Source organism: Nuphar pumila, chromosome 17 (genome assembly GCF_984573655.1).
Source record: "Nuphar pumila chromosome 17, dmNupPumi1.hap1.1, whole genome shotgun sequence".
NCBI classification, from domain to species: Eukaryota; Viridiplantae; Streptophyta; class Magnoliopsida; order Nymphaeales; family Nymphaeaceae; genus Nuphar; species Nuphar pumila.
Genome location: NC_143265.1, coordinates 6950627 through 6965397, shown reverse-complemented (window position 1 = coordinate 6965397; position 14771 = coordinate 6950627). Strand labels below are relative to the sequence as shown.

General features: G+C 39.1%; 1 protein-coding gene and 1 pseudogene across 2 annotated transcripts; both read left to right on the top strand.

The window, feature by feature from the left end:
• The first annotated feature begins 1521 nt into the window (after nucleotides 1-1521).
• Nucleotides 1522-8492, top strand: LOC149811506 (uncharacterized; annotated as a pseudogene). The gene is made up of 8 exons (XR_016428471.1): nucleotides 1522-1716; nucleotides 3530-3599; nucleotides 5381-5444; nucleotides 5552-5619; nucleotides 5705-5785; nucleotides 6027-6100; nucleotides 6204-6362; nucleotides 8239-8492. The product of XR_016428471.1 is annotated as an uncharacterized LOC149811506 (transcript).
• Nucleotides 8493-8597: 105 nt separating this feature from the next.
• LOC149811505 (Pentatricopeptide repeat (PPR) superfamily protein) lies at nucleotides 8598-14472 on the top strand. The gene has a single exon (XM_089992642.1). The coding sequence runs from the start codon at nucleotides 11989-11991 to the stop codon at nucleotides 14107-14109; it is 2121 nt and encodes a 706-aa protein (XP_089848768.1). The 5' UTR covers nucleotides 8598-11988; the 3' UTR covers nucleotides 14110-14472.
• The last annotated feature ends 299 nt before the right edge of the window (nucleotides 14473-14771 follow it).

The window sequence follows — 14771 nt, the reverse complement described above, 5'->3', positions numbered from 1 at the left end:
AAAAAAATACCATTTTTTCATGGGTATAAGTTGGGGTTCTTACAGTAGAACTACCAAAATTCAAGGAACATTGATTTGGGAGGAGTTGTGGACTCCCTTTTTTGTTTAGAAGCATAAACAACTCCTTTAAGGAATCAAGCTTATAAGTACTCATGATTCCTCACCATGTTTGGAACCCATAACATAGTATTTGAGTTGTGCTAGGGCTTATAAATTAGGCCTAAGCTCGGTTTGGATGTATATATATTTTATAATATATATATATACATACATGTATATTATGTATATATATTTATGTGTATATATATATAAAATATGTATATATATATATTATGTATGCATATATATTATGTATATACATATAATATATAAATTATGTATGCATTTATATTATGTATATAATATATACTATATATATACACATATATAATATATACATACATATTGTGTGTATATAACATAAATATTTAGGATTTACTGAGGTAAAATCCTATTGTTTATTGAGGTAAAATAGGTGAATATAAGATCTACTTAGGTAAATGGAATAAAAATTTTGAACCACTGAAAATTTAGAAACCCACAGGAATCCTAGTTGTAAATACCTACTCTTAAGAGGAGTTCAAATGGGTATTTTGAAGGAATTGGAGTCTGTTGATTACTAGCCTAAAATCCGGTAACATGCTCCTAAACAGAGCCTTACAGAGTAAGGCATTGAGAAAAAAATGCTAAAATGCCTTCAAAAACCTACTTCACATATTTTGATTTGCATATTTCTGTTTGCTTTTCTCATCACCTTTTGTGAGACATTCAATCGGATTTGTTCTTTACATGTGAATGTGTTTTTAATTAAATTTAAAGTAGATTTTAAAGGCCTAAAACCGAATCTGACTTGTTTAATAAACAGGACCTGGATGCCACGCCAAAAATGATTTAATGGGTTTGGATCGATTAGAGAGTGGATCTCTTGACATTCATATCCAGTATCCATTTCACCATCCTGTCTCGGATCCCAATCGGTCTCGACTCGCTAGCCACCCTAGCTAAGGGCGTCAAAGGGTCGGACCCCTGCTAAAATGGGCGAGTCCAAACCCGGATAAGACTAAGTGATGCAGGTATGGGATCCAGATTCAGGTCTGACGGGTTTTTTTATAAGAAAAACCATACCCGGATCCGATAAGGATTACATAAACCAGACCTGGTCTATATCCAGTAAAATAAAACTTTTAGTTTTTTTACAATGAAAAATTTCAGATCTGGAACTCGAGTCGGACCTGGGTTTGAAATAAATTTTCATATACCATACCCGACCCATTTAATAATCGGACCTCACGGGTCCGATCCGGATATCCAGCCGCTAAACCACCACAAATTCCCGATTCGCTCATTTACCGCCAAAACCAAAAGAAACGAAGGTCGTCGATTCAATTTCCCGATTTTTTTTCGTTGGAAAATCTTCGAGAGCCAAAGAAACGTTATCCAGGGAGATCCCTACAAATCCCCCCCCCCCAACTCCACAGAGTTCCCAGATCGACCAGGCGATTCTTCTTGAAGCTTCTCATGGCGTTCCTCTCGAGCGTCGCTTTTCCGGCGCTGCTAAATTCTACGGGTCGCCGATCCTCGATCCCGGTGCATCGCCGGAATTTCGCTGCCTCTCGGAAAACGTTTGCAAGAAATCCACCGGGCTTCGGTTTCAGAGCGATGGCCGGTAGCGACGAGGTATTTTTCTTTGCCGAACTCCGAAGAATTGCAAAATTCGATGTAAGATTGCTTATTTGATGAGTATCTTGGCAGAGAAATCGCGAAAGAAACCGTCAATTTTGGTTCTGAATGGTGCCTAGGAGCGTCATCTGAAGTAAAATCACGTGAAAATCTTTCGCTTTCCGATAATGCGGCTGTTAGACCAGGAATTAGAAGGAAAACCATGATTCTGTGATTCTGTTTTTTGCAGACGTCATATCTAGAGAGTGTTTCTGAGAAGATGTTGGTATTTGATTTGTTCCTGGTTTATAATTATGAATCATATTCACCTAGAATATATTTTTTTTTTAATTTTTATCGTGTGGTATTTACGCCCGAAAATCCCTAAGAATAGGATTCTGAACTTTCTTAGTTCCTATAAAGGGTAATTCAAATGAAAATAGCGGAAAATGCTTGACTTGATTTGTCCTAGTTTAGCTTATGTATTAGTAATATGAGAAGAAATCATGGAATGTGTGTTTTAATCTCCTAGTCTTGTCATAGACGTGATGCAAGAGAAATTTTTGAAGGGTGCTGCGAATGTTGAAGAATAAATTTGTGGATTTGAACTAGTTTTTTTTATAGATGAACAATACACAAAAAGATCATGAATAAGAAGCAGTTCTGTATATTTATTCTAGCTCATTAGCAAGTAATCTGACTAAATGGTGAGGAACAGTTACGACTTTGTCTGACCTAATTTAGCTCCAAGTTGAGTAGTTCTCATAAACTTCAAAAATTTTCGATGGTAGTCCTTTACTGGTTCTAGTTTCCTGAAAGGATTATTTGTTAGATGCTCCTTTCCGTTGGAGATGAATTCTCTTTTAGCAGAATATGTTATCTGACTGAAGTGGTGGAGAAAAATTTACTCGTTTATTTGACCTAATTTGACTCCAATATGAGTATTTTGCATTATATAGGAAAGTTCCTCATTCACCCTCACAACGGAACAGTTGTACTCATACAGGATATAGGTGATCGAGGATGTACTCATACAGAACAGTTCCTCATTCACTCTCTTTTAGCTAACTTGTGGCCTTTTTTTTGTGTTTCTCAAAGGATTACTTGTTAGATGTTCCTGTTTCCATTGGAGATGGTTTCTCTTTTAGTGGAGGTACCGATTTCTTCTTTCATTTGTGTGTGCGTGTGTTTTTTATTTTATTGTTGTTGCATTCTTATTGCATGTTGTACCACTCTATTCTTATTCTGGAGCATGGAAATACTCAGATGCACCTAGCAAATCTGACGAGTGGTTCAAGAAAGGAAGATAGTGAGTAACAAATCAATATTCATTGGGAAAATTTCCTTCAACTGATGTATAGTAGCAAGAAAAGTCATAGGAAGAATGTGAGAAATAGATTATGTTGTCTATGGACCCTAACCTGTTGATATTATGCCATTCAATATCCTCATTGATGGGGCAACAATAGCTGATGCTCCTTAAGCTTGTCTAGATTGCTAAAAATAGTTGACCATGCATAATGACATTGGCTCTTATCTGGTGATTAACAAATGATCAATTTGTTGACGCTACAATTTATTTTCTGTTTTTCTTTAGAGATGATTATCGCATTATTCTTTTGATTATATGCATAAAATTGATCTCAGAATGCAACTTTAGGACGAGTGATAATATCCTTGTTATGATTCTTAGATGTTTCAATTTCCTACATTGTTTTGCCATTTATTTTTTTCCTGTTTTCTTTGTTTTATCTGAGAAATTCTTTAGTTTGATGCTTGGTAGTGAGCAAAGATATATGACTAAAACTCTTTCCTTTTTATTTTGGAACAGTTGTACTCATACAGGAAAGTTCTTCCAGTGCTATCGGAAGACTATCGTGCTATAGCTTTTGACTGGCTTGGTGAGCTCCTCATTCACCCTCACAACCAGGACTATATAATGCATCATAGATGCATGAACCATATTGCATACTTAGAAGAATCAGGACCTGGCTGGGGATTTGGGTGGTTTGGGGGAAGTTATCCCAGACCCCATTGTCCGGTCATATGTAGATGGACTTTGCTGAGACAGGTTGCAAGTAAATACAGTCTGGGAAAAGTGTATCTAAGTAGAGTTGCTTTATAGCGTGTTCAGTTTGTTTATTTAAAAGCTCATGTGATCGAAACAAAGATTGAATGTCGTGGATTATGTGAGAAATGGAATCCCTATTATATGCAAAATGAGGAAAGGGCATTCTTAGGTATTAGTTTGGAATTTCATTTTCTCATATTGTGTGATATAGGTGCTGAAGGTGAAAATAAAATTCTTGAGTTACATGTAATAGACTTCAGAACTGATTTCAACAAAGCACCTACTTAATGATTTTTTATACCTAAATTTGAACAAGTCTACCTCTCGTTCCCTAAAAAGATGGATTCATTGTTGGTTCACCTCAAAAATGTGCGAGGTTGCAGGATCATATGTTTCTAAGACTTGCAAATTTTGAGTTAAATGATGCACTTAAGCCTGGATACTGGAGCTTCTGCATTAATAGTTTTGCCGGTAGCATTCTCATTTTGATAATGGAGGTGACACTTGGGAGTTGTTTTATCTCTTTCACTGTTCCTGTTATTTCCATAGAATTGTACTAGTGTGGAATATCTGTTTTTCTTTAAGGAATGGAGTCATAGAATACTTATCTATCTAATCTTACTCAAGGAAAGGTTTTAGAGGAGTATCAGAGGTGTGAAAATAGTGTGTAGGTTGTGTCTTAAGGGCATAGCTGGTATTTTGATATTTGATGTGTCTTTTTATTGTTTCTTTCTTGTTCTTATCTTTCTTAGGGGTATTTCAGTCTTTATAATGTTTTCTTGTAATATAATCCCAATAAGGAGGGTAGACTCTCTTGTATATCTTTACTTAAGGAAATAAGACAATTTAGATTTTGCCCTCCACTCTAGTGTGTGTGCTTGTGCTTCCTTTATATTGCAGCCAAACGAAGAAGAGGTAATCCCCATGTTTCTTATTCCGTCCTTATCTCTTGATTTTTTCAAGCTTTGGTAGTGTCATGTGGGGGCTTCTAGTCAACTTGATTCTACGGTGTTTAAGGATGTTGATGTCTAGTAGATTTTTCCACCCACACAAAATTTTATGGTAGAAAAGATCCAGTAGATATGATCTAGCACAAGGTGCACACATGCAAAACTATGAACCAACATACCCTGGTGTATTCATGTCTGCTCGATGTTGTCAAACATAGAAATGTGATGAATTATTTATTATTATTGTTTTTTGCTCTCCAAAATGCTGTTAACAATAATATTGATAAGGATTCTATCAATACTGAACTAAAGTGCGTGCATACTTCCAAGAGGATTTTTTAAAGTGAATGGTGTCTCTTGTTTTTTGCAATATGATTTCTAAGAGGCATCTTTAATTGGCTTTCAAGGGTTCTAATTGGCTGCAAAACAAGAAGCTTAGCACTCCATTTTTTAGTGTCATTTTGTTCTCACTAAATTCAATATGGATCTTAGACTACTATTTGAACTAAGGTAATACATTTCAGATATTGCATTGTTTTTCTTGACCCCTATTGTTATCTTGCATCTGATTTAGCCTTTCATTGTCATCACATACTCCTTAATGACTGGTGATTTTGTATGATTGTGCTTCACATGGTAAGGCAATATATACTGTTTATAGGTTTTGGATTTTCTGACAAGCCTCAGCCAAGATATGGTTTTGAGTCTTGACTACACCTTGGATGGTAAGTTGGTCCCTTTGCCTGGAAAAGAAAATGGAAGTTTTCATTTGACCTCCGTAGAATTATTTTTGCATATTCTTTGTGGTCATGATGTTGCTCTTTGTTGGCAGAATATGTCTCAACATTGGATTTCCTTCTTACTTCATTAGCCTTAGATAATTATTCTCTTGTTGTTCAGGTATATTTTGCTTACATTTTTCTTAATGACCATGAAAAATGTCAAAAAATTATGGGTAAATAACTTGGATGTGTGGAATCTGCAGGGTTACTTTGCCCCAGTTGTTGTCAAATATGCTAATGTTCATCAAGAAAAGTTGAAAAAGCTTATTCTTGTTACCCCCCCAGTAAGTGCTACACAAAAAGATATAAGATAAATTAACAGGTTTATGTTGGAAATTATGTGAAATCTGTACAAGTAACTCAACTCTATGAAGGTTTCTTGTATCAATTTAATTGGTGCATGACATTTACTGAAAAAAAAAGTCTCGATGTTTTTCTTTTGTATGATACTTTCATACTTTATGAATATGATAACATAAGTTCAACCAATAAGGGCCAAAGCTAAAAGGTTTAATTCCTTTGCAGCTGATAGACAAGCACACTATACTGCCACCGACCTTGTCAGTCTTCAGCATTTTTTTGGTGATGTTTTTGCTCAGGTTAGAGTTATCACTTCTATTCATCAACATGGGTGGCTGTCTGTAGTTTGAAAGAGTTGAATCGATGCATATTCTGAATGTTGCTTTCATTCTGTATTTTCAGGATCCTTTGAGAGCAAATGATAAAGCTTTAACCAGCTCTGGACCTTATATGATGAAAGAGGAGGACGCTATGGTTTATAGACGGCCTTACTTGACATCTGGTTCTTCTGGCTTTGCTTTAGTAACATCCATCAGTAAGGCTATGAAGAAAGAATTGAAGGTAGTCACCAAGATTGGCTCCTGATTTTGTTGTTGGCATTCATATTATATCTTTTCATTTTAGTATTCTCTAAATATGGACTAGCACATGCATAATAAAGAGTCTGTGGTTATCAATGTTTAGTTTTGGTCTAATAATTTTATCCTTTGGAAGAGTTGAATCAATGCATATTCCGAATGGATAGTTTCTTTGTGTCATTTCAACCTTTGCACAAATTTTCCACATTGCTTGCAGTATTTTTCAATGTTTTCATGGTTATGGCTTCTCTGGCTGCCTCCCTGCAATCTCCATTTCCCTTTCTCACTCATGCACACATGCACATGCACTGATGCGAGCATATATCACACATGGATACCTAGCTTATCCATGTATACCAATGTCATTACAAACCCAACACCAATACCCACATGACCGATGGCACATCAACTTATAGATATGGCAGAACATGTGTTGAACGTGGTCAATATCATTTCCATGTTCATTCTCTTTCATCTCTCTTTTTTCTTTTGTTGGTTGATCTTGTTGCTAATTGCTACTTTACTTTGGCTTGTTAATGTAAAAACAAGGTACAACTTTTCTGTTTTATGATGTCACAAAACGATTTTATGAGTCTAATAGGAAATTTGGAGTTTAATGCACTCAACTTGTTTTAATTATATATATATATTCACACTATGAATATTTGAAAATATCAATAGCCCTTATGTCCTGCTTACATAAAAAAGTTGTCATATCCTTGTCACAAATCTGTCTAGTACTTGTGTCTTAACTCCAAACTTTTTGTAAATTCTTCATGATCTTGTGCTGGTGCTATGATGGTATGCAAAATTTGCAAGACAAACGTAGGCAGCTAGTTGCAATTCTTTGATGGTGAGAATAACCTTGAATATATCTTTAAGAAAAGGCTTTTGATCTCCCAATGGTGTTCGAGCCTAGCCTAAGGGGAACAATTTTATTTAATTTGGAAAATTTGTCTATTAGATGAAAAAGTGTAAATTCAGCTACTCAGCCAAACATCCATGAATAGAAAATTAGCAAAAATGATTCAGTACAGTATTTGTTTTCATGCTAAGGCCCAACTAATGGGTTGATATAATTCACCAACATCTGAACTTCTGGATACAATAGCATTCATGCAATATTTTTATTGCATAGAACTGGTCCAAGTTCCTTGCAATGTGACATCTACAAACTGAAATAAATAAGTAAATATATGGTTCATCTCTCTCTCTCTCTCTCAGTTTTTTTATGTTTATAGGGATGATATGGATTTTAATTTTATCACACGTACTATTGCTACATTTTGGATTTCGGTTTTGGATGGTACATTTTTATAAAAAGACAAAATAGGAAGTTTTATTGGATGGATTCATTTGCAGATAGAACAAATAAAGCTCCATCTCTATGGTGTTAATCATGTGGTTAAAACCTAAAAAATTGAAAATGCAAACTCAGGGAACCAACTGGGTTGACAGTGTTTTTTATTTTTCTTTTTTGTTGGGTTGGGCGGGGGGGGGGGGGGGGGGGGGTGGTTGTGTGGAGAGCGAGAGAGAGAGAGAGAGAGAGAGAGAGAGAGAGAGAGAGAGAGAGAGAGAGAGAGAGAGAGAGATTGCTCAGTTGACTCAGACTAGTCATCATTCAACTTACCAGGTTTTAAAGATATGCATGGATGGACAGAAACAACTTAATACTGCTTTGTACATTCTATCTCCTAAAGTAAAAGCGGTTAACATATTATTACATTGTACATAAGTGTTTTTATGTTAGAGAATGTGGAAGAACCAAGCTTTTGCTTCCGTGTGCCTTCACATCGATGACTTTGTATACTGTATGTCAAAGCCAGCTGATATCAAACTTCCTTTGCCAACTCGGGCAGAAATATGTCCAAGACACCAAGGAGATCTTATGCGGTCAGACTTGGGGAATCGATACAACCATATGCTGGGAACTTAGAGATCAATGATTGAGTTATGAGGGCATCGAGGACTTCTGCAAATATTCAAAGCACAGACTGATGGAACTTCCGGTTGTAATGTTCTCACTTGATATGGGTTTTCCTTCCTTTTGAGTTTATAGCTCTACTTTAGTGCACTTCCATATTTGGCAAAACTAGTAAATACATGACTTCATGCATTGGTGTGTGTATATATATATATATACATATATATACCAACCAAATATGTTTACTGATATGAACCAAGATTTTTATAAGTTTTTTTACTTTTTTTTTTTAATTTCACACGCTTGGTTTTATAGAAATAGACTCTTGAATCATCCAATTACGATGTATAAGAAGGATCTTTTCAGGGTTGAAAATCAACGACTTAGAATTTTTATAAATATTAAAGCATAAAAAATCGCATTTCTTGATCCAATTACGATGATCCAATAGTCGATTCCTAGCAAATAGACCACTTCGAATGCATCTGCATGGTTAGATTTGCAAAAAAAACTATAAAAATCTTGATTCATACCAGTAAACATATGTGGTTGGTAAATATATTCCAGTTTCCCTATCTATCTATATATATATATATATATATAGAGAGAGAGAGAGAGAGAGAGAGATGGTTGATGCTAACCACTTTTCTATCAACTGCCAAGCTAACCGGGCTTTCGAAGGGGTTTTCCCATGTTTTACTTAAATCTGACTGTAAAGATGTGTTCGGCATGGCCGATTTACTAGAAAATGGTACTTGGATCATGTTTTTTCGATAAAAAAAACATGATTTTTTAAGGCTTGAATATTTAGAAAAATCTTAGACCATCGATTTTTTAAACCATATAAAAACCTACTTGCGTATCAGAATCGGATGATCCAAGAGTCGGTTCCTATAAAATCAAATATGTAGAACACATCTGTATGGGTAGATTTAAGGAAAAAATGAAAAACCCCTTTGAAAGCCCGGTTAGCTAGAAAAGTGGTTAGTAGCTACCACCTTCTCTCTCTCTCTCTCTCTCTCTCTCTCTCTCTATATATATATATATATATATATATATATATATAGGGAAATGTTACAATTCCCAAGCCTTTGTGCATCCTAATAACATGCACAATTGGTTTTGGAACATTATATGCCCCTCAAAATGGTTTACTTGTAATTCTTTTGTTGGACTTGTCATTTGCTTGAAAATATTTTTAAAACATGACAAATTTACTCTTCCTTCAAGACATCTGCTCTTTCCCTGACCACTCTCCAAACCTCTTTCTTTTCCCTAACCTCTCTCCCCTTTATTCAATGGCTGCCCACCCATGATTCTATACTAGAGTTACCAGAAGCGCCAAAAGGCATGGGGAAGCACGCTTCCCTGAAGCGCATTTCGGAAGGGCAAAACATGCTGGGAAGTGCTATTTTTTTTTTGGGAAGCACGCTTCTCATTTAGGGAAAGCTCGCTTCTCCTTTTTTCAGTTTTTTTGTGTTTTTTTTCTCTTTTTTTGCTTCCCCCTCGCTTCTCCTTTCGCTTCCCCCTCGCTTCCTAAGTCACTTTCGGTTCGCTTCCTAAGTCGCTTCTGAGACGATTTCTGGTTTGCTTCTAAGTCGTCCCGCGCTTCTCGCTTCCTAAAATTTTGAAAGTGCCTTGCTTCCCGCTCTTATTTCCCTGACTGACAACTTTGTTCTATACCCACTAGAAAATTGCCAAAACACGATTCGACATCATACCTTCTACCGTGTGACCTGGTTCAACAGCTCCTTTGCAGCAAATGATTTACTGCAAATGATGTGCTTTTGTGAGGAATGTTTTGAAGTTGCCCCTGGAACTTCGATCAAATCAGAGTGACTCTCCATTTAAAAAACCAGCAACAATGTGACTGGTGTGAGTGTGACGATAGAAACACCTAACCATATACATACATACATATATGTGTGTGTGTTTCAATCTTTTAGATCACATTCTTATTAAATTTATGCAGAAGTTGGAGAAAAATATAAGCACAACGTGAACTAAATAAGCATACAAATGCATATTCTAGTTGGCCATTTTAAATGCAACAATGTTTTACATTTCAGGAATGTGAATGAGTGAATTAAAAACAGACACGATTGCTTGGCTTTGGATGTATATATGTAACCATGTTACTCATTGATGCTTGGACAATTATCATAATCAAATGGATAAGTAACTTCAATAAACTCAAGATTTTCTGCTCCACTGTGTCATAATTCAAGAACAATAGGTTCCAAAGTACTGAATTGAACTGTAACTTGCAACCAAGAACTTGCAGAAACTCAAAAGGCTCTTTGTCTCAGTGTTTCATAGTTCAAGAGCAGTCGGTTCCAAAGTATGGAATAGAAATTGCTGGTTGCAATCAAGAATTTGCATAAAATCAATTGGGTTGCAAAATACTGTCTTGAATTAATCATATAGCACCTATCAGTTCAACATGCCATTTCTTTTTGTTCCTGGGACCCTGAAAGAAAAGTGCCTACAAGTGGATTAGATAGGCTAGATTGGAGCACATGGTTGGACTTTGTCATGCTTCAAAACCAATCTATGGTCTACGTGTAAGAGCTTGCTTGGTGGTTAAAACTTAGAAAATAGGGAACTCTACGTGTATTGGATGGATACCTAATCTATTATCGCATTCACATCTGCTACATTGTTGTTGGTTTTTGAAATGGCGAGTCACTTTGATTTTGATCGAAGTTTCAGGGGCAATTTCAAAACATTCCACACAAAAGCACATTCTTTGCAGTAAATCATTTGCTACAGAGAGGAACTGCTGAACCAAGTCGGATGGTAGAAGGTATTACACCGGATCATGTTTCGGCGATTTTCTGGTAGGTATATAATCATGGGTGGGCAACCATTGAATGAAGGGGAGAGAAGTTAGAGAAAGAGCAGAGGTTTTGGAGAGAGGTCAGGGAAAAGGCAGACATCTTGAAGGAAGGGTAAACTTGTCATTAGTTTTTGGGTCTTAAAAATATTTTCAAATGACAAAAAAATCCAACAAAAGAATTATATTAAACCATTTTTAGGAGCATAAAATGTCTCAAAACCAATTGTGCATGTTACGAGGATGCACAAACGGTTGTGCATTGTAACATTTCTCATATATATATATATATATAGAGAGAGAGAGAGAAACTGTGTTCGGGATCAAAGACCTGGTTGTACTGGTCTTAGCCTGCTGTACCTATGGTCCCGGTCCCAAAGAGCCTCCTGCCTCCTGCTTTGCCTTGCAGAAAGAGGTGTCCACATGGGGACTCAAACTGGGATAAGGAGGAAGCTCCCTATCCACAAACCCGAGGCCGCAACCCCTTAGGATCGACTTCATGCAATGTGGATGACATATAGGTAAATAATCTGTTTTCTTTCTTGTTTGACAGGCTGGGCATCATGCTCAGGATAATAGTGGTTAAGAACTTGGCAGGATCATTAAAGAAATTTTAAGAGAGTGAATCACCAAGCTACCTGCTTAATGTTAGAACCTCCACCATATAGAGTTTCTCATGTCCACGAACGCGCATCACGAGTCTTCATGTCCACGTGTCTTTGTGAAGTAATATTTACACTTCGACTTCCGCATTCTGCATCTGCTTGTTAGTAGAGGGCGGTGGGCGCAAGCAACCCTCCTCTCTCTCTCTCTCTCTCTCGGCCTCCAGTGCTGCAGTGCGGTGGATGAATGCGTCGCCGCTGCCTGTGCGCCGCCCACTGTTGGTGTGATCCCCACCTCGCATCTTCCATTCGCAGCGGCACCTTCCGCCCTCTCGCTTGGTTCAGACGTCTTCTTCACGTAGCTCGCAACAACAACAACAACCTCACCGCTTCTTGCCACCACCTCCTAGGCTCTGCCCGCGAAGAGCCAAACAGCCCGAGTCACAGTATCAGCAGAAGCACCAGAACTAACAATGATATTCATCTCTCGTTTGCACCTCTACATTCAGAACAGTGCATCAGAAACAGCACCGCCGCGGCGGAAGAAGAAGAAGAAGCGCTGGTGTCTCTCCTCGACCGGTGCACCTCTCCGCGCCAGCTCAAGCGCGTGCACACCCGCCTCGTCAAGAACGGCCTCGACCAGAGCAACTACGTCGTCACGAAGCTGCTGCGCAACTACACCAAGCTGTGCACCAATATGGAGTACCCCCGGCGCCTCTTCCACCAGGTCCGCACCCCCAACGCCTTCCTGTGGACCGCCCTCATCAGGGGCTATTCCCTCAATGGCCCCTTCTCCGAGGCCCTCCGCCTCTACGCTTCCATGAGGAGGACAGGCTCCTGCCTCATCACCTTCACCTTCTCCTCCCTTCTCAAGGCGTGCTCCGCCATGTCCTCCCTAGATGCAGCTCGTGGGGTCCAAGCCCACACCGTGATGCTTGCGATGGATTCTGATCTCTACGTGCAGAACACCCTTATCGATACTTACGTGAGATTCAGATGTTTGGACGAAGCCCGAAAAGTGTTCGACGAAATGCCTGAGAGAGATGTTTTGTCGTGGACATCGCTGATCCTGGCGTACGCGAGGTCTGGTGATATGGAGGCCGCGCGGCGGTTGTTTGATGGGTCTCCGCACAAGGATATGGTCGCGTGGACCGCCATGATCTGTAGCTACGCTCAGAACGCGAAGCCGAAAGAGGCCCTCCAACTGTTTGATAGAATGTGCGCTGCCGGTGTCCCTACTGATGAGGTGACGCTGGTGGGCGTGATCTCCGCATGCGCTCAACTAGGTGCGGCTTCTTATGCGCGGTGGGTGCACCGTGTGGCGGAGGAGCGTGGGCTCGATGTGAAGGTTGTCGTGGGTTCAGCGCTGATCGACATGTATGCGAAATGTGGGAGCGTCCAAGACGCGTACCGAATGTTTGAGAAGATGCCTGAGAGGAACGTTTACTCGTTCAGTGCGATGATCGTTGGGCTTGCGATGCATGGGCAAGGGAAATTGGCCCTTGAGATCTTCTCCTCTATGAAGGGAACTGATATCAAACCCAACTCGGTGACATTCATTGGCGTTTTAACTGCTTGTAGTCACACTGGGATGGTCGACGAAGGGCGCCGCTGTTTCACTAGTATGCGTGATGAATATGGCATTCTGCCTTCGGCTGATCATTATGCTTGTATGGTGGATCTCTTGGGCCGTGCTGGGCAATTGGAGGAAGCTTATGAGATGATAAAAACTATGCCAGTCGAACCTCATGGGGGTGTATGGGGTGCATTGCTTGGAGCTTGCAGGATTCACAGTAATGTTCGTCTTGCAGAGATTGCAGCAAGCCATCTTTTTGAGCTTGAGCCAGATGGTATCGGTAACCACATTCTGCTCTCCAATATATATGGTGCTGCGGGAAGGTGGGATGATGTCTCCTCAGTAAGGAAAATGATCAGAAGCAAAGGACTGAGAAAGAATCCTGGTTGCAGCTGGATTGAAGCAAAGGATGGTATGGTGCATGAGTTCTTTGCTGGGGACAGTTCACACCCTCTTTCCGGGGAGATCTACGCATTGCTGGATGAGCTGTATGAGAAATTGAAGGTGGTGGGGTACGTCCCTGCTCTGAATTCTATTGTTTATGATGTGAGTGATGATGAGAAGGAGAGCATTCTAAGGAGGCACAGTGAGAGGCTGGCTCTTGCTTTTGGTCTTCTTATTTCGAGCCCTGGTGCAACCATTCACATTGTGAAGAACCTCCGCGTGTGCGAGGATTGCCACTCTTTCATGCGGAAAGCCTCCTTGATTGTGAATAGAACTATTGTTGTGAGGGACAATATGCGCTTTCACCATTTTGAGAATGGGGTTTGCTCTTGTCATGATTTTTGGTGAGGAAGCAATACCAACCATGTCTTCTTCTTAATCTTGTCTTGCTAGCATAACCGAGCAGTCAGCTGCTCTCTGTACTCTATCCTTATTGTTTCTCTCCGATGACAATGTACCATCCTATCATGGTCTATTCGTTAAAGAAAATGATGATACTACAACAAAATGGTATTGGGTATAAGCTGATGGTGCACGATCCATTTATTCCTCATTTCCTCTGGTGCTGCTGTTCTTGCAATAAGTGCATACATTTCTGGAATAACACGTTAAGTTGTATATTTCTATATTTTTTTGTTTTATTTATTTATTTGTTCACCTTCTTTCAGATATATTTTTTTGTTGGAGATTCAAAGTTAAAACTTCAAGAAATGAGGAGGTTATGGTTTAAGGAGTCTTATGCATGAGCAGTGTCGCCATTTTTTTTGGATAATCCAAGGAAAAACCCTCCAATCACCGATCCCACATTGGCTGGCCTCCTGTTGGTAAAACTCTTGAGGTCTCCCTTGTGGCTTGCCCACCGGGGAGTACACCCAGCTTCGACCTTGAGCAAGGGTTGCCACCCGTGGGTGTTTAACTTGTGGCGTCCTGTCAACTTGTGACATTCACAAGTTGCTCCTACCAGATGAGCAGAGCCCTTGTGGGCAGTGTCTCCATTTTGAGACTGTTGT

What these genes read in the sequence shown, in the direction of transcription:
- LOC149811505 (XM_089992642.1), top strand. Translation starts at nt 11,989, where the DNA reads ATGCGTCGCCGCTGCCTGTGCGCCGCCCACTGTTGGTGTGATCCCCAC.